Source organism: Pieris brassicae, chromosome 5 (assembly GCF_905147105.1).
Source record: "Pieris brassicae chromosome 5, ilPieBrab1.1, whole genome shotgun sequence".
In the NCBI taxonomy this organism is placed as follows: domain Eukaryota; kingdom Metazoa; phylum Arthropoda; class Insecta; order Lepidoptera; family Pieridae; genus Pieris; species Pieris brassicae.
Genome location: NC_059669.1, coordinates 11956196 through 11978353, shown reverse-complemented (window position 1 = coordinate 11978353; position 22158 = coordinate 11956196). Strand labels below are relative to the sequence as shown.

General features: G+C 33.9%; 4 protein-coding genes across 7 annotated transcripts; 2 read left to right on the top strand and 2 right to left on the bottom strand.

Annotated features, from left to right (window-relative positions):
- Positions 1–93: 93 nt before the first annotated feature.
- On the bottom strand, positions 94–1049 carry LOC123709771 (ribonuclease P protein subunit p29). The gene has a single exon (XM_045661310.1). The coding sequence runs from the start codon at positions 806–808 to the stop codon at positions 170–172; it is 639 nt and encodes a 212-aa protein (XP_045517266.1). The 5' UTR covers positions 809–1049; the 3' UTR covers positions 94–169.
- Positions 1050–5376: 4327 nt separating this feature from the next.
- On the top strand, positions 5377–8185 carry LOC123709600 (aldo-keto reductase AKR2E4-like). Of its 3 annotated transcripts, none has more exons than XM_045661030.1 (7): positions 5377–5531; positions 5646–5732; positions 5971–6144; positions 6234–6350; positions 7029–7196; positions 7362–7565; positions 7764–8185. In XM_045661030.1, exons 2-7 carry the CDS (start codon positions 5658–5660, stop codon positions 7941–7943), a joined length of 918 nt encoding a protein of 305 aa, XP_045516986.1. In that variant the 5' UTR covers positions 5377–5531; positions 5646–5657; the 3' UTR covers positions 7944–8185. The 3 variants fall into 3 exon arrangements, with proteins under 3 accessions (XP_045516986.1, XP_045516987.1, XP_045516988.1); XM_045661031.1 differs by having other exon boundaries at positions 5416–5531; positions 5670–5732; XM_045661032.1 differs by lacking the exon at positions 5377–5531 and adding an exon at positions 5561–5579 and having other exon boundaries at positions 5670–5732.
- A 212-nt stretch (positions 8186–8397) lies between these two features.
- On the bottom strand, positions 8398–16089 carry LOC123709598 (putative tricarboxylate transport protein, mitochondrial). The gene is made up of 5 exons (XM_045661029.1): positions 15808–16089; positions 13246–13372; positions 11558–11781; positions 10713–10877; positions 8398–9436 (listed from the first exon to the last, which is right to left on the bottom strand). The coding sequence occupies exons 1-5, from the start codon at positions 16001–16003 to the stop codon at positions 9198–9200; spliced, it is 951 nt and encodes a 316-aa protein (XP_045516985.1). The 5' UTR covers positions 16004–16089; the 3' UTR covers positions 8398–9197.
- Positions 16090–16240: 151 nt separating this feature from the next.
- Positions 16241–20942, top strand: LOC123710166 (SWI/SNF-related matrix-associated actin-dependent regulator of chromatin subfamily B member 1-A). 2 transcript variants are annotated; one of them, XM_045661913.1, is made up of 8 exons: positions 16241–16463; positions 16577–16767; positions 16859–17021; positions 18207–18354; positions 18742–18953; positions 19033–19206; positions 19307–19445; positions 20321–20942. In XM_045661913.1, exons 1-8 carry the CDS (start codon positions 16383–16385, stop codon positions 20410–20412), a joined length of 1200 nt encoding a protein of 399 aa, XP_045517869.1. In that variant the 5' UTR covers positions 16241–16382; the 3' UTR covers positions 20413–20942. The 2 variants fall into 2 exon arrangements, with proteins under 2 accessions (XP_045517869.1, XP_045517870.1); XM_045661914.1 differs by lacking the exon at positions 20321–20942 and having other exon boundaries at positions 19307–19453.
- The last annotated feature ends 1216 nt before the right edge of the window (positions 20943–22158 follow it).

The window sequence follows — 22158 nt, the reverse complement described above, 5'->3', positions numbered from 1 at the left end:
ATAAATATATGTTCATAAAATAAACTATACTATTTTTTAAATAGTAAGATTTTCTTTGCATGTTTGGTTATATGAAATAAAAATATTTTTAAGAATAATTTTTTTTATTCCTCAAATTCAAAATTTGTCAACAAAATACAATCATAAAAAAAGTTTATAAAATCTTTACTTATAAATCTGGATGAAGTATACTTTTAAACTTTTTACTTGATCTTTCTGCTGGCCTAATACAAAAATGTTTTCCAAATACTATAAGTTTTAAATTTTTTATGTACACATTAAAAATGCTTTCTTTTTTTGGAATAGTTGTTACTAAATCATTAGGTGATACAATTTTAAAGGTATTTTTTGTATCCATAATGCAGATACCTTTTTTACCAACATAACTAGGACACTTTGAACGGACAACTTCCAACATGCTTCCATTAAAGTCTGCTTTATATAATGTTTGTGTAAATTGCTCCCATTGTTTGCTTGTTACATCTGGAACAGATTTATCTAGTTCCAGTATTTGGCTCACATAATCTACCCAAATTTTATGGAGAGGTTCAATATCAATATATTTAATACTTCCTCTTGGAATAAGATAGAAACCCAAATTCTTCTTCTCGTTTCGTGTTAATAATCTTGTTCTTCGTTTTCTTAACTTGAGTTTACGATCCCTAGTTTTTGTCTTACCAAGTAAAAATTCCTTTTTAAGTTCTGTTCTTATGTTGACTATATCGGATCGGGGGACATTAGCTTCCAAAAATTTTACCACTGTTTGTGATGCTTCATTTTCTAAATCAGTACAATCCATTTTGCCCATATATAATCAACTCTGAAATAATTCTGGATCTTTTATTGTACAAAGCTAATTTATATAAAACATATGGGTCTCTCATATGGTGTAGTTATGCAGTTTGTTTTTATTAGAAGTATTATTCTAATTTATTTTTAATAAATGTTTACAGCGTGCTTTGACGTTTATTTTCGAACGTTTAAACTGGATCCATAATACAAGGATATAATGACAACTTCTGTCGGGTGACGGTTCACGGATCCGTTATAGTGCGTTTCAACTTTCACGAGATAATTCCCTTCTCGGTTAGGTTGGTAGAACTGTAATCAGTGTTGCTACGGTTTGAAGAAATAAAATCACCAAAATCCGGGGTAAACTACTGCATACAGATAAATTACCAATAATAATTTAAATTATTATTGTTATTTCGGTGTGATCGTGAAGAACTGAGAGTTTGGAAATTCCGTGTTTTGCTTTATTGTAAATGGTTAGGTTAGGTTAGTCTTGTTGCCTAGAGACTAGCTAATGAAAGAAGATAATTGAATTATTTGAAAACTTTCGGACGGCAACACAGAATGTTGTTGTCAATTTCTCAATAAGGCTGGTGTCATACATTTGTTTTGGTTTATTTTGTTCTTATTTATTCATTTAGGTGTTTAAATATGAGTAAAAGTGGAGTTCGAGAGATATAGTGGCTATAGCTTATTTCTATTATACATTTTTTTCCGAATAGTTAACAGGTATAATAGCCTAAACTTTGTTTTATTTGATAGAATATTTCGTTTCTTTCGCAGGAAGGAGGGTCTGGGTGAGGGTCATCTGGAGGATGTAGAAGGAGTCGATGCAATAGTGAGAACTATTGGTAAGAATAAAATCCCAGAACCAGTACTTTAAAGAAATCGCTTCCATCACTGGTAAAATTTTCAATACTTTTCAAGTAAATTTGAAAAATAATTAAATAGCTTTCCATAAAAAAAAATAGCTTTTCCACATTGAAAGAAATCAATTTTTTAAAGCTATTTGTATTATTATTAAATTTAAAATTATGAAAAATAATTATAAGTTTATAATAATACAGATAGCTTTAATCCGGTTTTAAAAAAATTGTTTTCTTTCACTTTTGATGGAATTAAGAGAAAGCATAGGATTTGCTGGATGTCGGGAAACTCTTCGCCGAATATTATTGGATAATGGCTATGAATTTAAGAAAAACAAAAATGAACGGTCTTTGTTAACTGAGCGCAATGACATATCTGCCTGGGGACATTACTATTTCATATTTTTATCGTTGAAACATGCAGAAAGAAAGCCACTAATAAAGCCAAAAAATGTACATCAAACTTATGTTCACAAAAACTACAAGCCCAAAAAATCGTGGCAAGGTCCCTCTACAAGTGGTGCTATTGAAAATATTTCATCTGGAAAAACGTACATAATTGTACAAGCAGGGTCGGAGAAAGGTCCTATGCCGAACTCATTATTAGTATTTAGCACTAAATCAAAAATGGCTGATTATCACCATGATATCAATGCTGCCAACTTCAATAAGTGGTTAGAAGAAAAGCTCCTACACAATTTAAATGGGCCAAGTGTAATTGTTATGGACAACGCCAGTTACCATTCCGTTATAGTAAATAAAGCCCCTACGACACAGAATCGCAAACATGAGATGAGAGAATAGCTGACTTTCAATAATATTCAATTTGAAGAGTACCATACGAAAGCAGAACTGCTAAGTCTAGTAAAACGGTATAAGCCAGACCCAATATATGAAGCCGATTAAATTTTAAAGCACAATGATCATGAGGTATTGAGACTACCTCCATACCATTGTGATCTAAACACCTATATGGAGTCAAATAAAAATATTAAATTGACTACAGAGCAGTTAGAACAAGCGATTAAAGAGTTGTTTAAAAATGTAACAGCAGAAGAGTGAAAGAAAATGACTGATCATGTTGTACATGTGGAAAATAAATATAAAGAAAGGGACAGGACTACAGAGGAACCTGTAGAAAGTTTCATAATCAATGTGAAAGACAATGATAACAGCAATGAGTCTGATAAATCTATACATATTGATTTTTTGGATTCTGATTTTGATTATTCCGAATAAAGTGTTTTATAATAAATATAGTTTTAGTTTTCCACGCAATACTAGTCATTTTAAGTATCAATAGTAAAAGACTAAATACGCATAGTATTTAATTTCATAGAAATACAGTTACTATCAATGTAAAAAATAATAAAATAAAATCGAGTATCAAGTAAGTTTAATCCACAAAATTTATCCAACTTTTAGGGATACCATACTATTTTTTTGAATTTGCCGCGCTTTTTCGTTATCTGCTTTCATTAACCAGACTCTAGGAACGTTTGGGAAACTCATTAAACGTTTCGTTGATCGTTCACTCACTTGTCTGATGGAACTTTAGCGACTTACTGTCTAGAGATTCAATTAACTCTGTGATTCTCTTTACTGCGACATATACATGTTTATTCGCGCTCCGCGTGATGGGAAACTGGATAAAACTATCCATGTTTTATAATAATCCTTCAGCCATAATTTCATAGTTATGGAACTCTACAAAGCCTAACGAGGTTGTAGAAAACATGATCATTCACTCACTTGTCTGATGGAACTTTAGCGACGTAATTGAATATCGATTTATAATTAACTGTCTAGAGATTCAATTAACTCTGTGATTTAACTACTTTACTGCGACATATACATGTTTATTCGCGCTCAGTGGGATGGGAAACTGGATAACACTACCCATGTTTTACAATGTTTTTTTCTTCTTATCCTACATTTTTTTCAACGACACGTCGTACACTCCATATTAATTCTATAGGATTAAGGTCGCAATGATAAGGCCTTACTACTTTATGACAATGTTTTTCAAGTATCAGGTCAGCTTCATATTTAATTAGTTCCTTGTGCTCTTTCTCAGTCTCATACAATTGAGCTTTAACCATTGTCGGCATAGACATAGTTGGAGCTTCGTATTAGATATATTTGGAGCTTTGTTGACACCTATCGTGTGGTAGGATGCATTTTGCACTACAATTAAAGACCGAGGAGGAAGATTTAGCAACATCTTTTCCTCAAGCCACTTGTTGAAATTATTCCTGTTCATGTCGTCATGATAGTTTCCCGATTTAGACTGGGATCTAAAAATTAATTGAGGATTGGTTATAAAGCCCATCTCTCCACCAGCATGTACTATTATCCATCGTGGCCCCTAGTCAGATGATAGAACACCTTCTTCGTTTTCGCTTTGCCAACATGTCCCGGCGCAGTCATCCAAATAAATAACTGGCCGCTGTTCCCCATTTCGATTGTCCCGGAATTCATTTAAATATCGAAATCGCCATGCTACAATGTCATGTCTTTTCATTAATACTTTCCTTTTGGATTGACAATTATTAAAGAAATAACCCATCTTCTTCATTATCCTCCAAAGAGTAGTACCTTGCTGCCCTTAATATCAATGTCATTTCGACTTTTGCGAGGCGTTGTAATTTTGGTTGACGTACTAACAGCCACTTCTCCTTCTTTGGAAATTTTGGTTACAGGTTTTTCGGATATATCTGAAGACAAAAAATACAAACATAATAAGTACAAAACCTGTATTTGGAATGCAATGTGAAGAACAAAACTTAAAATTTTTAATTCTTGTAAATTTAGGTAGCGTGGAAGTATGTCATTAGATTTATTTAATTGCATTGGAAATTGGAATATTAATACTCCGGTAATTCCATTGAATCACCGAAGACTAGTTTCGTGGATAGTATTGACTGAGAAGCATGCCGCTTCTCCATACCGTTGGACGGTATTTTAATTATGCTAGATTGTAAAATGTACTGAATTATAGTAATGATGACATCCTTTGTTATTATTTCTTAAAAATCATTTTAATTTTTGAGACAACCTGTAGAAAAGGACGGAATGTTGCTGTGATCTTGACTTTTTGTCTGTTGCGAAATAGGAACCAGAACATAAGATACACACAGCATCATCTCTTTCAGTCTCGCAGCTTATACCTGAATGGGTACCACATTTGTAAAACCTAGAAATCTGCAGCAATTAAAGCATTATAGCGTGGGGTAAATATACTCTACAGATAGGGAGTTGAAACATATAAAGGCCCTGGGAGGTAACACCTTTCCATCAAAGGTTAAAACTATGATCTCAGTTGGAGTGAACTTAAGACGTCTCGCCATCATACACCTTTCTGTGTAATCTCCGAACTTTCAAAATGCTTCTACAGTTCATATTTCCTGTTCCATCCAATTTTTTGATGCTTCCCTTTACAATGCATTTTATTAAACTTTTTTAAGGAAAAATCCAAATTGTACCTACTGGGATTCACCTATATCCGGTTCGATTTGGTTGTAATTTTAGAACATGTACAACATAAGGCGCAAGGTCTGATGCCTGGTAATGTGACCTAGCAGCGCGAGGGTTACTAATTGTAACAAGGCTTTTAGCTACGCAAAAAGGACGCCCGTCTCCTTCAAAACTTCCCGCGTTTCTATAAGATTTTAAGATGTCGACTGTCGACTGTCAAGTTGATAGTGAAATTTGTCATTTTTCTTCTACTTGATCTATAATTGTCAATTTATCAGTATTTAGTATTTACAAATTGTAGTTGATAACTTGATAATTCTTCATTCTTCAAAAAGTTATATCACATACACTACAAAACAGCAAAGTTTAACCATATTAGATTAAGGATTCAGTTGTGTACGTTTTATTATTATAATTATTATCATATAGTTTTATAACCTCTAGGTAAATTATAAATTGTATTTGAAAAAGAATTTTAACTCATATACATTTTGTGTTTTTAAAATTCAGAAACTATAAATAATGTCTCCGAAGGTTACCAAAATCAAACTCAACAATGGTATGGAACTGCCAATGATTGGTCTTGGAACTTATGCAGTAAGTGACGCAACTTGGTCGTATCTCTAATCTCCTATCAAGTTAGTAGATAATATGCTATGAGCCATTTAGTAGCTGTTTAAATAAAGCACTTATAAATTAAGTTGATATGTGGAGGTCAATCAAGGTTACACTAAATATTTGATATAAAATGTAACATGTAAGAAGAGATGAAATTAATTATTTAAAAAATTATGTCATTTTTTTACTATCTTGAATTTTACATTACCAATTACAGAGAAAATGGGATGCAGGGGATTGCCAACAAGCTGTGGAGTGTGGCATAGACTTAGGCTACAGGCACATTGACACTGCATCTGCATATAAGAATGAAGAGGAGGTGGGACAGGGCATACTTAACAAGATTAAAAATGGAAATGTATCTCGTAATGACCTTTTTGTTACAACTAAGGTATGTTACTACTATATTCTTAGATAGATTCAACTCTATGCCATATACACTATTTGTAAACTTTGTTTGTGTTTTCTATATTTTTATAGTTGTGGAACAATAATCATGGACAGAATGAAGTAGTTCCGGCATTGAAAGAATCTTTAGAAAAACTGAAACTAGATTATGTGGACTTGTATTTAGTTCATTGGCCTATCTCAATCAATGTAAGTTTCTTAAAAGCCAAAACTATAATGTACTTAAAATAAAATACCTATTGGATTTTTAAGGGAAAAGTACACATTTTTTTTGTTAGATATGTTAATGGGTTGTGAATTATAAGCTTGTTTAAATAATCTTGTTTGTTCTAATAATCCTTAATAATGGTATAAAATAAAGGTAGATTTGATATCACACGGCAATGGTGGTGTAATGAGGTGGTGGTGCATGCTCTTTAGAAATTAATTAAAACATGATTTGTGAAATAAATGAAGGAAGGCACAAATTTTCTATTGTTCTTTACGACTTGTATACCCAAGTTAAGGAGGCGCATGGCTTAGGACCTCATAAATAAAGTTAAAAAGCTAATAATATTACATGCTAAATCTAAATGATATTGTCTCAGTTACTACTGAATTATGTTAGGTTAGGTTTTTAAATTTAGAGAAATAAACTTGCTCTCCTACCGGGAATCAAACCCGATCTAGCTGACATTTAATAAAACCTTGCCGTGATTTGACAAATTAACTGAAATAAATATTTTAGCTACATATTATACAGCATGATTTTTTTAAATTTTGTAATTGCTTATAAATTATTAAGGCATAATTAAAGATCTCAAAATAAGCGTTGTTTGAGATATACATTTCAGTTCTTTGACAAATAAAGAAATACTATTATTGTAGAATAACGGAGAAGACAAAGGGACAGACTACTTAGAAACTTGGTTGGGAATGGAACAGGCTTTACAGTTTGGTCTCACCAAAGCAATCGGTGTTTCTAATTTTAATGAAGAACAACTGGACCGACTGCTCAAAGTAGCTAAAGTTAAACCTGTTGTCAATCAAATTGAGGTTGGTTCACATAAAATAGTTTTGAAAATGTGTAACACATATCAGTCATAATTACTTCTAATAAAGTTTATATAATTTGATACTTGTGTATGCTTTTACAGTTATTGTCTTAATTATATATTTTATGCCGTTTTTAGCATTTATATATACATTTACATTTAACAGATCAACCCCACTCTAACTCAACATAAATTGGTGGACTTCTGCAAGAGTTCAAACGTTCAAGCGGTGGCTTACACCCCTCTGGGACTCATATCCGATGCTCGGCCTGAGTATGCACATCTCGATCGGATCAAGACTGATCCAAAATTAGAAGCATTAGCTGCCAAGTATGGCAAAACTCGGGCCCAGATAGCACTGAGATACTTGGTGAGTCATGGATTCTTATAGTTTGCCTTAGATTTTCTCCATAAATTAATTTTTGGCTTTAGTGGTATTTACCTCCTTTCTCAATTTTCCTTCCGCATAAGATTTACTATTGGTCCTATTCATATATTTTCTAATTGTTCCATATCTTAAAAAGACTTCTTGTGGTCTATATTATATAATATAATATTGTTTCCACAGGTTCAACGTGGTATCGTGGTTATCCCGAAGTCTTTTACGAAATCCCGTATGGAGGAGAACTTGAATATTTTCGAGTTCGAACTGAGCGATGACGAAATGGCGCTAGTGGACAGCTTCAACATTGACCATCGGTGTGTGCCGGCCACTTCCTTCGCTCACCATAAGCATTACCCCTTTTAGTGTAATTTTGGGCAATGTTATGGGGTTTCGGGATAGCCAGTGAATGTATTCTAGTAGGGCTTCGAATTGAAAACCAATGCTTACCTTAAGATGCAGTAAGCTGTCTCTCTCTTTAGAGATTTTATATGTAACGCGAGAAGATGGTTGTGATTTAAAGATCCCCAGCTGTGATAGACTTCAATTTAAGGTAAATGCTATTATATTTTGTTCATTTGGTGATAATAAAATTTGTTTTTATCCTGTTTGTTATCTTTAATTCTGCAAACATTTAAATAAACCATTTAAACTGATTTTTGTTATAACACTATTAACCCAGAATTCTAATGGGTACTGGTTGCGCAACGCCTAGCATGTAATGATAACAAATGGTTTTACCCTGATTTGTATATATATTTATACATAAAATAATACATGTGGGTCGTTATTAGATGAGATTAATAAAATATCATTTAAATTCAGTTGTTTGACAATGTATTTAAATCATAACAGTAAATAAATAAACGCAACATTCAACATCGTAAATAGACATAAAAAATAAACCCAGAGCATTAAACGGTTCAATCGTAACGGAATGTCTCATCGAGATCTCTCGACATTAATTTAAAAATGAGGGAAAGCAGCATTCGCCGAGCGAGGTCGTCGTGAAAACGGTTTCGAGAGATCTTTAAATGTTAACAAAAGGCCAAAAATGCACGATAAGAGAAATGCAAAATATTGTCATATGTAATAAATTCGTCAATAAGTAAAACATGTCTCAAGAGCGCGTAGCGGAAGGAGATTCCAATTTATAGATTTCTTTTTTCCGAAATGACTCGTCTCGAACGCGGCCGAAGTGGCAAAATGCACAAAAACAATATAAAAATAAACCTTTATACAAAAATAACGCAATAACATAATAAAAGCATTGAAAAAGAAATGCAATACAATTCTGATTCCTGGAACCCTGACATCACACTTCACATTGAGATATAAAACATGTGAACCTCACCGAAGGACGCGTTCGTACCGAACTAACGATGGAACTTGTGAAATAGTCTTATAAGAACAAGCGTCATACCAAGTCCAGTTCATAGTTAAGCTTAATCTACTACATTGGGTAACTTTAACTTTCTATCTAATGCCACAAACGTAAGCGACCGGCTTTTGGCCGTCTTTACGATTGCATTCAGTAAAATATTTGACTCAAAGTTGCGACGTTGACTTTCGATTTAGGCATCACCTCTATACAAATACAAATAAATACATCGTGAAGCGTTACTTCCAGACGTAGTTGAAGACGTCCATGATGCTGTCGTAAATGGTGAAGGTGATGGCCACGTCGAACACTACCCTGCTGAGTCTCGGGACGGTTCCCTTGTAGAAGGCGAGCGGTCCCTCGTGCTTCCAGGTCTTGATGAAACAGTCCCAGGTGCTCTTGTACTTGGCGGCTTCGAGACCCTGCATCCTGGTCTTCACCACGTCGATGGGGGTGTTTCCGAACACAGACGTCGCACCTGGAGACGATAATATAAAATATTATTTAATTTCAATGCATAAAAGAATGGAAAAAATATAATCTAGGTTTAGTCCATGTCATGATCAGAGCCGGGAAATATTACCGAATTTGGATTTATTTCGACGGCTCCGTCGATTGTCACGAGGTTTTTGCACGAGCGGAACAGAGTTGGAGCGAGTGCTCAAAATTAGTCGACGAAAATGACTCATTAATTCATAATTGTGAGATAACGTGAAATGGCTTTTCCTACAAACGAATGAACGCATGACGAGGCATAAAGTGTATGGTAATGTAAATTCTTAATTGTTTTCCTCATATTAGACATTGACCACGTCTTTGTTCCGGATTCGCTCCAACCACAATATGTATAGCATATATATACGTATATATACATCGCATAACTACAAATATTATGTATCTCTTTGAAATTGATTGTTTAATACAACTGTATTGCTCAAAAAGTGGCGTGTTGCGGGAATGTATAGCGTTTGGGATGTGGGCTATTACACACTCGTGCTTTTTCTTTCCCTTTCCCGCACTCCTGCGTTCTCTTTCCTAACTGTCAAAACAATGTCTTAAAAAGATAAAACCAACCACAAAGTTTTTACTAAAAAAAATCATAAAAGTTTTATGATTCATGCAAATATTTTTAAAAAGAAGCTACTAATTTGTTACCATATCAAATTTAATGATTTGATTCAATGATTTAGGTTAGGTCTCATTTCATATCATATCAATAAAATAATTCTTTTCCCTTTGCCTACCCAGAATGGGTGAAGGAAACAAAAAAAACTCGGCCTATATTCTTTTACGGTTGGCGCCATTTTTCAAAAATGTTCTTGCTAGTTTAGTTGTTTGTTTCACAAAATAAGTTCTACGATATTTTATTTGAATTAACACCGCAGAACTCAGTATAATTGCACAAAATGCTTCGGAGAACTTTTTACGGAGACGAATTTATTGCGTGGAGAGAAGAGAAAAAAGCAAATAGTTTTTTTAATTGCTTAATTTTTTCGCAACTGTATTAAAAATAGTTGTTCAGTACGCGAGCGGAACCGCCATTGCAACTTTTTCCGACTGTCAACCTTTGCAATGACAGGCTTTCCGCACTTGTAATTAAATATACTATTATAATTATTGACGTTTCCTTTTATTTAATAATGTGGAATATATATAGTACGGACACATTTCTGCGTCTGTACCGGTTCGCCCATTTTTGGGCAATCGTGCGAATGCCACTCTAAGATCACAAGGCAGACGACAAAGATACCCACCGGCTACACCACCGAACAGTGCCACGATGTACTTGGGCACGGGTTTGTCCCTGTCTCCGCCCTTATACCAATCGCGGAGAGACTCCATCACGAAGAACCTGATGGCCTGGTTGCTGCCCTGCTTCATTATCGTCGCCGACACACCCTTGTATACGCCGCCCACGCCTGAAAAGTTTTCATATTAAAGTGGTGGATCTCGCTCCGTTGGACTTCAGCCCCACCTTCGGCTTCAAGGACACAAACATAACCATAGTATTAAAGGATTCATCAACTTTTAAGGAGGTATATAGATAGATAGGGACTTTAGCGAGAGCTGAAAAGATTCGCTAAATCTTATCTAAGACGTTACGTCTCTTGATCATGTCACCTTTTGGATACGATCAAAGTTTCTAAAATAAGGAATTTCCTTATGTTTTTATCGAATACGAATCGCATTTTACATTTAAATGAATGAAACAAAGAAAACACTTTCGACGTTGTGACGAGGTCGAACGAATAAATATACAATACTTAAATTTACACTTTACTTGTATAAGAACGTTCACTTCTTGCGTTCTTTAGGTATATCATTAAAAAGAGATTAGACTACTAATTAGTAATTACCATTTAAACAAACGGAAAAATTTATTATTTATATACATGATTTGATTCAAACAATTTTTTAACTTTTTATATTAATAAATTCAAATAATTTTGATTTAACGCGTTAAGTCTGGCAAAATCGTTACCTATAAAACGCACACAAACCGGCCCGTTTTTATTATTGCATCTTTACTACTGCGTACGTGTAAGAGTAGTTCAGTTGATAATAGCCGATTTGTAAGAAAATGTTCGTATTCACTCACCTTCCTCACGCACAATAGTTCGTACGCCATGGAAGAATCCTTTAAATCTTGGTTTTTCCATCCTCATGTCATTGATGAACTTGACCTTAACAGTCTCCATGGGTGTGACTGCGAAGATAGCTTCGGCGACACCAGCTGCCAGACCACACATCAGCTTCCCCGAGTTTGATAGAGTACCATTTTCATTCACCATATAAAGCTTCGCTTGTTCGAATACTCCGAATCTGGAATCGGTACAAATGTCTATTCCAATTATGTTTCAGACTCATATCACAATACGACACAACACAATTACAGACTTCAGACACGCGACCGTTATCCATAAGACTATATATAATATTTGTTTTCGAATCTGTGGATATAGTGAATACCCTATGCTAGTTGACCTACCATTCGATATCGTTTCTGGAGCTTTAAGAGTCTTTAATTTGTTTCTTTTTGATGAAGTAAAAATCCATGAATACACGAGTATTTTCTGATAACAATCGATTAATTGGTTTAAGCAATTTTTAATTAAATAAACAAGTCAGTGACCCGATGACGCAGGGATATGCTTAAATAACTTTAGTAACGTAAATGTATATATCTTGTTATGCGGATTATCACAAAATACAAATTGAAAGGAAAAACGAAGAATTACCTCAATATTATTCAATTGTCATAACCTTCCGACATCTTATATGTATAGTATAAAATTATGTTGAACCGGGATATTCATTATTAAAAGAAAACAATTTTTTAACCGGATTAAAGCTATTTGTATTATTATAAACTTATAATTATTTACATAATTAAAAAAAAATTTTTTTAGCTAATAACATAGCTTATTAATTTATACATACATTATTAATTTACTTGATTTATATAGTAATACAAATTTCCATCATAAGAAAGACCAAGCCGGAGTAACAGATTAACAAATTATAAAGGTTTGCTTCGGGTTCTTCTAATATCCGCGCTTTATATTTCTAGAAATATACTTTGTACGACCGGAATGTCATTGACTATTGATTAAAGCACTATCTCACATGACTCAATGATCTCTATATCACTTAATTATTGAATTGCTCTACATAAGGTTTCATGTTATGAATAAATAAACATGCTGCATACGTATTTTTTAGCAAAAGGTTATATCCTATACATCTCACTTCATACCTTCAGGCATAAGTGTTTATATTGTAATATATGTACAGATTTTTATTCAAGGTCTAGTTATAGAGATAAACTAGAATACAGATACTGTAATCATATTCAGACAAAATGCGCCATCGTTATCATTCTCACCCCCCTGAAGGCTTTGCCAATTTTTTTACAATAAAGTACACATCCAGGACCAAAATACAGGTATGTGTAATATATTACAAGCCGGTTAATCTTGAAGTAACCAGTTACGTAATCTATCACCATAATAATATATACACCGTTCATTTTTCTGCGACGTTTTTAAAATTTTCCGTCTACGTAAAATAACATCTTTTCATATTCGTTTAGAATTCTTATATAAAGTAATATTAAATAAATAGGTAGATAATAAATGGTAATTTATAATGGTAGGTGGGCCTTTAAGGATAATTTATTCCCCTATTGTGCTCCATTCAAAAGGCAGTCGCATCATAAAGTACATAACCCTCCGGCTTCAATCCGTACACAGAAATAATATTTTGCTGTAATGTTGTTGGACTAACCTGACTGCAGATTTTGGTATAGAGCCATAGAGGAGCACACTGAGCCCACGGTAGAGGCCGAGAAAACCATGACCCTTGACAGTTTTTTGGACGCAGTCAACTATTCCCGAATACTTTTTGGTTCCACCTGGAATAGGAAATAAGATATTTTTTAAGATCTAACCTAAAACTTAATTTCTTAGATAATCCTTGGACCTGAATAGTTATTTACGTATTCCTTTGCATTAAAATATGCATAGCTGATGATTTTTCTAAATAAGTATTAAGTCTTGCTCTCAAATTCTTAAATGATAAATAGACTCTTAAGCTGGTGAAGGGCTAGTCTACTCGATAGTTCTTGAGGATCTTGACCTAAGACCCAGTTAAGCCACTGATCATTTGGCGATTACATTTAGAAAAATGTATTTTTTTATAAATTACAGAAAACACAAACAAATAAATAAAATAAAAACTCTGTAGCTAGATTATTTTCACCTTGGTATATGAATTGCGTTCAATATGTGATAATTGATATATTTATTAAGTAGGTACTAACTGTGTTTGCGCAATACATATTTGTTTCGCTTGCGTGAGTTACCCAAAATAAATTGTCTGTAAAAATAGAAGTTCTTGTTGTTTTATTCCTACGATATCAAAGGTTACGTTAGAAATTTTATTTTGTACTAGCTTCAATTCCAAGAATTGAATTTTAACAGAATTATGATAAATAGTCTATGTTATGTCCAAGGTATACCCGTTTCTACGAAAATTCAAGGTTTGAAAGTGATAAATTAATAAGAGATCTTCTGTAACTTGTAAACGCGCAAAGATTACTTCTAAACGTGATGATTCAATTGAATTTCAACTAGTTCTTGTAAAGCTCTTTGTACCTATAGTACTAGTAAAGAGCCACACTCGTAGTTTGATAAGGCTTATCGAACTGAGCGCAACTAATTTCTAGGTCAAGTTACCTTGGGGTCAGCCACCGCATTACCACTCGCACCTACTTGTTCTTACGTTAATTTACGAATAATACAAACACGATTATCTTGTTACCAGAAATTTGAAGTAGTCTAATATTCGGAATTATATTTAGGACTGTTTTTCCTGACGTTACTGTATATTCCCTATACCTATTATGTTAATCTTACGAAATATTTCTTAAAAGTTACATACATCGTTACTTGCTATGCATGATACGTAAGTTTGTTTACAAATCGTAAAGAGAGTCGATAAGCGTATTTTTCGTTGGCATTATAAACTGGTATTGGTTTTATAAATCAACATAAATATGTATTGACAAACGAGTTATAGCTTTAAAGTAATGACTTTTATCTCATTTGTATTAATAACTTTTTTATATTGAAATCGTTCGACAGTGCTTTAGCAACAAATACATTTTTAGATACCAATCGCATTATATTAGATAAGACAAAATTTTTATCAAAGTGTTAGGGTGTTTGGTAACTGATTATCACTGAACCAATAAATGTTTCGAATTTACTGGACAAACAATACTGTAATGATACGATTAGCAAATTGGCGTTTTGGTAATCATACGAAAATGAATACTAGTGTTATGTAAGCTATTTGAATTTTAAGCATAAAACGTAGCTGCTGCTCGCGCTTTTCTAGATAAGATGAAAGTGTTAAGTTAGATAATATAGGGCACGATTCGAATACTCATACATAGCGCTAAGTGTTGTTGAATTACGCGATAAGTCAGCTTTTGAAGGTCACCCTTACTTTTTAAGCCACAAGCCACAATTTATTTAGAATTTAATACATGGAAATTTATCAGTTGAACATTATTAATAATTGTAGTAGTTTTAAACTAGTATCAAGATAATATTTCGTACCGCATATTCATATCTATATCTAAAATAACTCTAAGTAGTGATAACAGTAGTTACAAAACAAATTTAAAATAGTTTTAAAAAGGAAAATGTATGTTATATATACATTATTTTGTAAAGAGTGGATAAAAAGAAAGAACATAATAAATAGCGGAAGTATGTAGAAAGTCACATTCCCCAGTCTTAGTCAAATTATTGTCAAAATATCATATAGATAGATTTTGAAATATAAACTGTTTCATTGAAACAGTAGTAGTTGTTAGCAAGTAGCCGTAAATAATTGCAAATTTTTGTTGTGAAAAAAAAATTAATTAATAATTTATTCTAACAATATCCTTGAGGATAGTTTCCAATTTAATTGCCGTTTATTCGTCGTTAGCTGAGCAAAGTCCATGTTAAATAGGGTATTATTTTACAAGTGCGACTTGACGCCCGATTACAATTTGTGGTAATGTAACCTCGTAAACAAATTCACGACCAAGGCAAGATTCTTATAAGAAACTATATATTCTTTTCCGCCGCCAAACTACATCTGAATAAAAATATATTTACTTAATATTACGCTTGCCAATGACGTAAACACCGAACTTAGAATTTATTTTTGGAACAAAAAATTCTCGCATTAGGTATATTTTAAAATCCGATAAAGAGTTTTTACGAATATTATTAAGTTGATAAAATAAAAATTTATGAATAAAAGCCCGTGTTTTACAGTTAAAAAGCTGACCTTTTTCGTCTAATTGTAGTTGTGTTTTTACATATTCGGTCGGGAATGTGATACAAATTTCAATGCCACCAGTTATTCCTCCAGCGACTACTCCTTTCAATCCAATGGAACCACTTCCTGCCGCTGCCGCTGCTCCAGTCTCCGTCATCCATGGTCTCGAGAATGGATTTTTGAAATTTCCCGTCTTAGTAGACATTATCGAAAAGATCCAGTTTTATGTTGTATTAAACAACAACTGGAGCACGCGGCGTAACCCTATCAACACGGAGGAGAAAAGTTAACTGCAAAGATTACGAAATTTAACATTTGCTTAAATGATGATTGACAGTTTCATTTTGCAATCGTTTAAGTTAAAGTCGGTATATGTCAAATGTCAGATATGCAAACTTTAAATGACAGATATAATTATGAGCATTGACATTTGACACTCGGAATGCGCGTTGATTGTAAAATTACACTAAACTAATTTGTAAAATATACAAACCAAACGACGAAGCATCTAGCAGGCGAAACTTACAAATTGTTAAAGAGTAAAATATATGTAATATAAATCAAAATAAATAAACACAGCAATCATGGCGTTAAGAACGTACGGCGATAAGCCTATAAGTTTCCAAATAGAAGAAGGGGGTGACTTTTACTGTGTTGGCTCAGAGGTACTTCCAAAAATTATATTTCATATTAAATTTTCATAAAATAAAACAATTGTTGTTATTATGTATTTTTATGTTTCAATAAATAACACAATGATAATGTATTTAAATTACAGGTTGGAAATTATCTTCGGTTATTCCGAGGGTCCCTCTACAAAAAGTATCCTGGCATGGCCAGAAGAACTCTGACAAATGAGGAAAGAAAGAGACTAGTTGATAATGGCCTGGGACCTCATGTTTTATCAAGTTCTGTATCTTTGCTTAAAGCTTCGGAAGTTGAAGATATTATTGAAGGAAATGATGAGAAGTAAATTGATGGTTAATCACCACAAAATATAAAGGATTTAACCTTTAAGATTATTGATTATTTACTAATGATTAATTTTTATTTTTGATAGATATAAGGCTGTATCCGTCAGTCAAGAAATGGCTACTCCAAGAGAGGGCAAAAGTAAAAAGCCTCATAATCCTTCATGGCTTCCAGTCATGCCAAACTCTTCACATTTGGATGCAGTACCACAGGCTACTCCTATCAGTAGAACAAGAGTTCACAATAAGAAGGTTTGTACCATATTTTCTATAATTAACTTATTTGAACTCTTTTAATATACATCTGTTAAACAATCTAGCCATTGCAATATTGGTATCTTGGCGATAAAGGTGAAGTATTACTCCAATAATTTAGCTGCTACCAGAGCTTTTTGCTTTCAGGCTCAGCCTCAGCCATCTCATCTTCATCTCCTTGTTCTCTTATTTTTGTTTGTTTTTCCATATTGTGGACACGGTAGAGTGATTAAATCCAAAGCATTTGCCAACATCACTTATCTTCTCTCCCGTTTTGTATTATGCCTATCATTAAAACCTTTTCATCAATACACAGTGATTTTCTTTTACTAGCCATGTTTACAGTTTGAAAGTTGGTGAGCAACTATGAATATGATAATGTATAGATAATCCATGACTTCTACTTATTAGTCATGGTCAACAACAGTCTACACATGCAAACAATCTCAATTTGTAATCCTGAACCTGACTTATGAGTTGTAAAGAGAATGCAATGAATTGTTTGACCTTGTTGGTCGATCTTGGGAAGTTAATCCATGAAAAGGGAGGAGGAAGAGTCATTAATTCTAAGATCTGGGCCTGGACAGTCAAATTCTTGGTGTTTCGTTTAAAGTCCGCCAGATCTTCTAACCATATTAGCTCATCAATTCTCATTAAGCTGAGGTTCATGTGTCACTGCTGAGCCGATGCTGCCAAGATATCTAGATGCCTTGGAGAGTTATTGAGTCGCAAGATAAACAAATTATAGACTATGATTCACTCAATGAATCTAAACTCTAGTCTTGTTAAGTTAACCATCGCTGTTCAGCTTTCAGTACGTTTTTTTATTCAGTGCAGTTCAGTCTTCTATAGTTACACTAATTGATTCCGTCATCCCCTTTAAAACTACGCTCGTCTAGTAGCATGCTGGAGTTTCACGCGTTACTTTTTGACGTCCTCAAGTGCCGCTCTTCACCGTTTAGATAATGGTTTCTTTTGAAAACAGCGGCAGAAGGGAATCCTGAAGTGGCAAGAAAAATGTGAAGGTACCTGGACATGCGTGCCCCCCAATAGAACGCATGTTACTTAATATCAGGTAGTATTGCGGCCAACCTCTGTCCAGTTCTGTATAAAAAATATACAAAAGACATTCTATATCTAAGGATGATTATATGACTTTTTATGAGTGTGTTTTGTAACTAGGTGCGCACATTCCCTCTTTGTTTTGATGACACTGACATGACAGCAATGCTGGAAAACGCATCACAGAAGCAGATTCTGGTGCCCATAAGACTGGACATGGAGATTGAAGGACAGAAGCTCAGAGATACTTTTACATGGAATAAAAATGGTATTACTTAGTTTAGAATAATAAAGTAGCAGCTTGAAAGGGGGCATTGAAGAAGGAAAAATAATATAATATTGTCTGATTCATGGTTAAATTTTCACTGATTCATTGTTAATTCAAGTCAACCTTCCAGGCCTTTAGCCATAACCAACCAAGCTGTTTTTCTTTAACCACGCAAGCAAAAATTATTAGTGCCCATAAAAGAATTAATTCGTCAGGCTTGTTTAGGCTAGATCACAGTACCGACCGTTGACTACCGAGTTTATACCACTTTCTAAAGATTTACAGTAAAATAAATATTCTAAAGAAATAAAATAAATCTACCAATTCTAATTTAAGTGAGAAAAGTGAGGAAACGATTTTGTCTATCAACAATATTTTTCCTTACAGAATCAATAATTACACCCGAACAATTTGCGGAGGTTCTCTGCGATGACTTGGAGTTGAACACTAGCACTTTCATCCCGGCCATCGCCACTTCTATCAAACAGCAGATCGAGGCGTTTCCGAGCGAGCCACCCGCCATACTGGAAGAGGCCACCGACCAGAGAGTCATCATCAAGCTCAACATACACGTCGGGAACACTTCTTTGGTAGACACTGTACGGACGATATTCCACGATCGGCCGATGAACACTCGAAGAGGCATTTAGAAGTCATCTATCGATACGCACGTTTCAGGTGGAATGGGACATGTCAGAAAAAGAGAATAATCCTGAACAGTTTGCGATGAAACTTTGCGCAGAGCTGGGCCTCGGCGGGGAGTTCGTGACGGGCATCGCATACAGCGTGAGAGGCCAGCTCGGGTGGCACCAACGCACCTACGGCTTCAACGAAGCTCTGCCGACCGTCGAGGTATTCATTGTCTTTATCAATATTTCTGTTTTGCAATTGCGACGCCATGGATTTTTAGATGTGATTTCTACCACTTGTGTTTGAGCTTCATACCTTTCAGACGCCATATCGGCAGCCGTCGGAGGCCGAGGTGTGGGCTCCGCACCTGGAGACGCTCACTAACGCCGAGATGGAGAAGAAGATCCGAGACCAGGACAGGAACACGAGGCGCATGCGTCGACTCGCCAATACCACGCCCGGTTGGTAGACATACAAAGATTACACAAAGATATACACATACCAAATAGTTTTTCAGAAAACTCTGCGTATCCTACACTTCGTACTTACTTGGATAGAAGACTTATTTAATTAATAAATTATTTTCGAGACGTAAATCGTTAAATTATGAAAATAATTATCTTCATTGACAAAAGTGAAGGATATTCCTGTATTTATTTTCATCATATTTTATTATTTTTTTCCGTTTGCTAAAAGCGAACAAATAATATTCACAATTTTGTATTGTTCGCCCCGATGTTAGACAATTGTTTTAGCTAATGACTTGGGTTTTGTAAAGAGTTTTGGGAGCAAAGGGTCCGAACGGGAGGAAAACGGTTAAAGAGACTTATACGTGTTCAAATTACGCTTAGGCTAGTTGTAATCTATGACATAAGTATTAACTTATTAATATTAAACATATGTGTATTTATCTTATTTACATTTGATACTTAGTAAGTGGACTGTTGATTTTTTCTCACATTAAACATTTTTTTATGGGAATTATTTGTTTCATTTAATTGTCATCTGTGATTAAAACTCATACATTCTACTTACCATACATCTATTCATATCATACAGTTATCATTTACTTTATCTATTAATCTATATATATATATGCACACGAAGCATAAATCATTTATTAACACATCCTAAATCAAGTGTACATATAGTATTTTTGTAAAAATCCAAATCTGAAGTTGGCAATGATGATAAATTGCGTGGACATTTCGTTAGACTTGATCACTAATATCAAATACGGTGTAGAGACCGAAGTCGACTATTTTTGACGTTTTAAGGAGTTTACTTTAGTTGAGAATCTTTAGTTGAGTAAGGTTATTAATCATCGCATTGACAGATGTCTCCCTGAGTCGAGCCGTGAACCGGCTCATTCGCGCTGACGAAGCGTTGTTCCAGACCACGCCCGAGAAACGCAGAAAGAAGATATAAATTAGTTATATTAATTGTAATTATTTAAGTTACGTTCTAATTGAAAACTTCGTTTCACCGTTTTGTGAAATTTATTAGAATTTCATAGTGAACTTCTTATTCTTAGATCTGGTACTAGTAAAGCGTACTCCTGTGACTTTGATAATTAATAAGATCGTATTGAAGATTTTATTTCAACATTAATTTCCCTTCTGGCTTTACACTCGGTCGTCAGACAGTACATCCTTTTTTACAGAACGAAAGTTCACTAGTGCGGTGCTTATAAAAAAAAATACTTAAATTAGCAATATATAAAAACAATCTGGTTTATATTCAATTTATTCTGAAATACCTGATAAAAATAAATCTTATGAAAATTAGTACTTCATTATTCAAGTCATTTTAGTCTAGAAACGGAAAATGTACGAAGGGGTTATCTTGTATGAAGCATTCATTGATTAGAGTTACATATATGTATGTCATATTGCACTTAGTATCTTAGTTTTATATCGATATGATGTGAATTTAAAAATTAATAAATGGACTGTAAAATTATATATTGATGTTTGTTTCTTCCCGTTGCTCCATGAAGGTGCTTCATTATTATTGGTCAATCGAAAAGGATTTTGTCGCGTCTGTCATTGGCCGAGGAATGCTGTACAAACTCGAAACTAAATCAAACGAAGTTACGTAGATAAGTATATATGTGTGTGTGAATATGCATCACCACCGTGAGGCTGAACACTGTTAATTTTGGACAATATTGGTATGACTCATTGGTTATTATCCGTATATCTTATTAGTGTTTGTCCATTGGCATAGAGTTGCCGGAGTTTCATATAGACGTTGTTTTATCGCTTTACCTAACTCTTAAGGACAGGAAATGAATAAATATGAAAATTGAAAGAAATTAAATAATACTACACTTACTCTCGTGGCCATCCATTAATCGTTTCTTAATCGTTTTGCAAAACATTTACCCATTACTTAGTGGAAAATTTCTCGGCCATAGAGGGGTGTGTCTATCGGTTTTTCCGTAACGACCACAGTACAATTGAAGATACGACTAACGATTCCAACGCGACACGCAAATTGATTGTAAGCTGCGTTTACTGTTTTAATTTTGTAGAATTTAAATTGTAGGTAGTACTAATAATAACAGTATCTTTGTGCGTTTCCTTAGGCAGTAGGCTACAATGCCTACTACCTAAATGAAATATAATATAATCTAGGTGCTTATTTATAGATTTTTCCCTGGGAGATTTATACCTAAATGTTATATTATGAAAAAAGTAAGTAACTATTTTAAATTTAATTTTAAACATCAGTTTAACTTAAAGAAGCCTAGATATATTTTGATTTACATATGAAAACGTTGGTCACATCCGGATAACTTAGTAAAAGAAAATTGTGACACCGTTTCATTGTTTTAAAATAAATTGAATTGTCCCAAGACATAAACATTTATTAGGCCTATAAAACGACCCTGTACTGTGTTATATGGTTTCAAATTAGATGGCACAAGGGGAAACCTTGGAGTGCTGTTGCGATGGAGCCGTGTGAATTCCATGTCAATATTCCTCTTCATTTCGCCAATGAATAGAGCTTACGACGTATGTAAAGACGATTCAAGTTTTTAGTTGAGAAAAACATCGCTCGCACATGCGCAGCATCAGCCAATGTGCTCACCAACGGATAGAATCCAGGAATTTAGGGAAGACAAGAGTCGATGGGATCAAACGATACTTTAATAAGTTACAATTAATA

What these genes read in the sequence shown, in the direction of transcription:
- LOC123710166 (XM_045661913.1), top strand. Translation starts at nt 16,383, where the DNA reads ATGGCGTTAAGAACGTACGGCGATAAGCCTATAAGTTTCCAAATAGAA. An exon ending in ATTGAAGGAAATGATGAGAA is followed by an intron (nt 16,768 to 16,858) that starts GTAAATTGATGG and finishes TATTTTTGATAG; the next exon opens with ATATAAGGCTGTATCCGTCA. An exon ending in ACTCGCCAATACCACGCCCG is followed by an intron (nt 19,446 to 20,320) that starts GTTGGTAGACAT and finishes TCGCATTGACAG; the next exon opens with ATGTCTCCCTGAGTCGAGCC.
- LOC123709600 (XM_045661030.1), top strand. Translation starts at nt 5,658, where the DNA reads ATGTCTCCGAAGGTTACCAAAATCAAACTCAACAATGGTATGGAACTG. An exon ending in ACCTTTTTGTTACAACTAAG is followed by an intron (nt 6,145 to 6,233) that starts GTATGTTACTAC and finishes ATATTTTTATAG; the next exon opens with TTGTGGAACAATAATCATGG. An exon ending in CTGTTGTCAATCAAATTGAG is followed by an intron (nt 7,197 to 7,361) that starts GTTGGTTCACAT and finishes TACATTTAACAG; the next exon opens with ATCAACCCCACTCTAACTCA.
- LOC123709771 (XM_045661310.1), bottom strand. Translation starts at nt 808, where the DNA reads ATGGGCAAAATGGATTGTACTGATTTAGAAAATGAAGCATCACAAACA.
- LOC123709598 (XM_045661029.1), bottom strand. Translation starts at nt 16,003, where the DNA reads ATGTCTACTAAGACGGGAAATTTCAAAAATCCATTCTCGAGACCATGG. An exon ending in ATACCAAAATCTGCAGTCAG is followed by an intron (nt 11,782 to 13,245) that starts GTTAGTCCAACA and finishes TACCGATTCCAG; the next exon opens with ATTCGGAGTATTCGAACAAG. An exon ending in AACTATTGTGCGTGAGGAAG is followed by an intron (nt 10,878 to 11,557) that starts GTGAGTGAATAC and finishes AAAACTTTTCAG; the next exon opens with GCGTGGGCGGCGTATACAAG.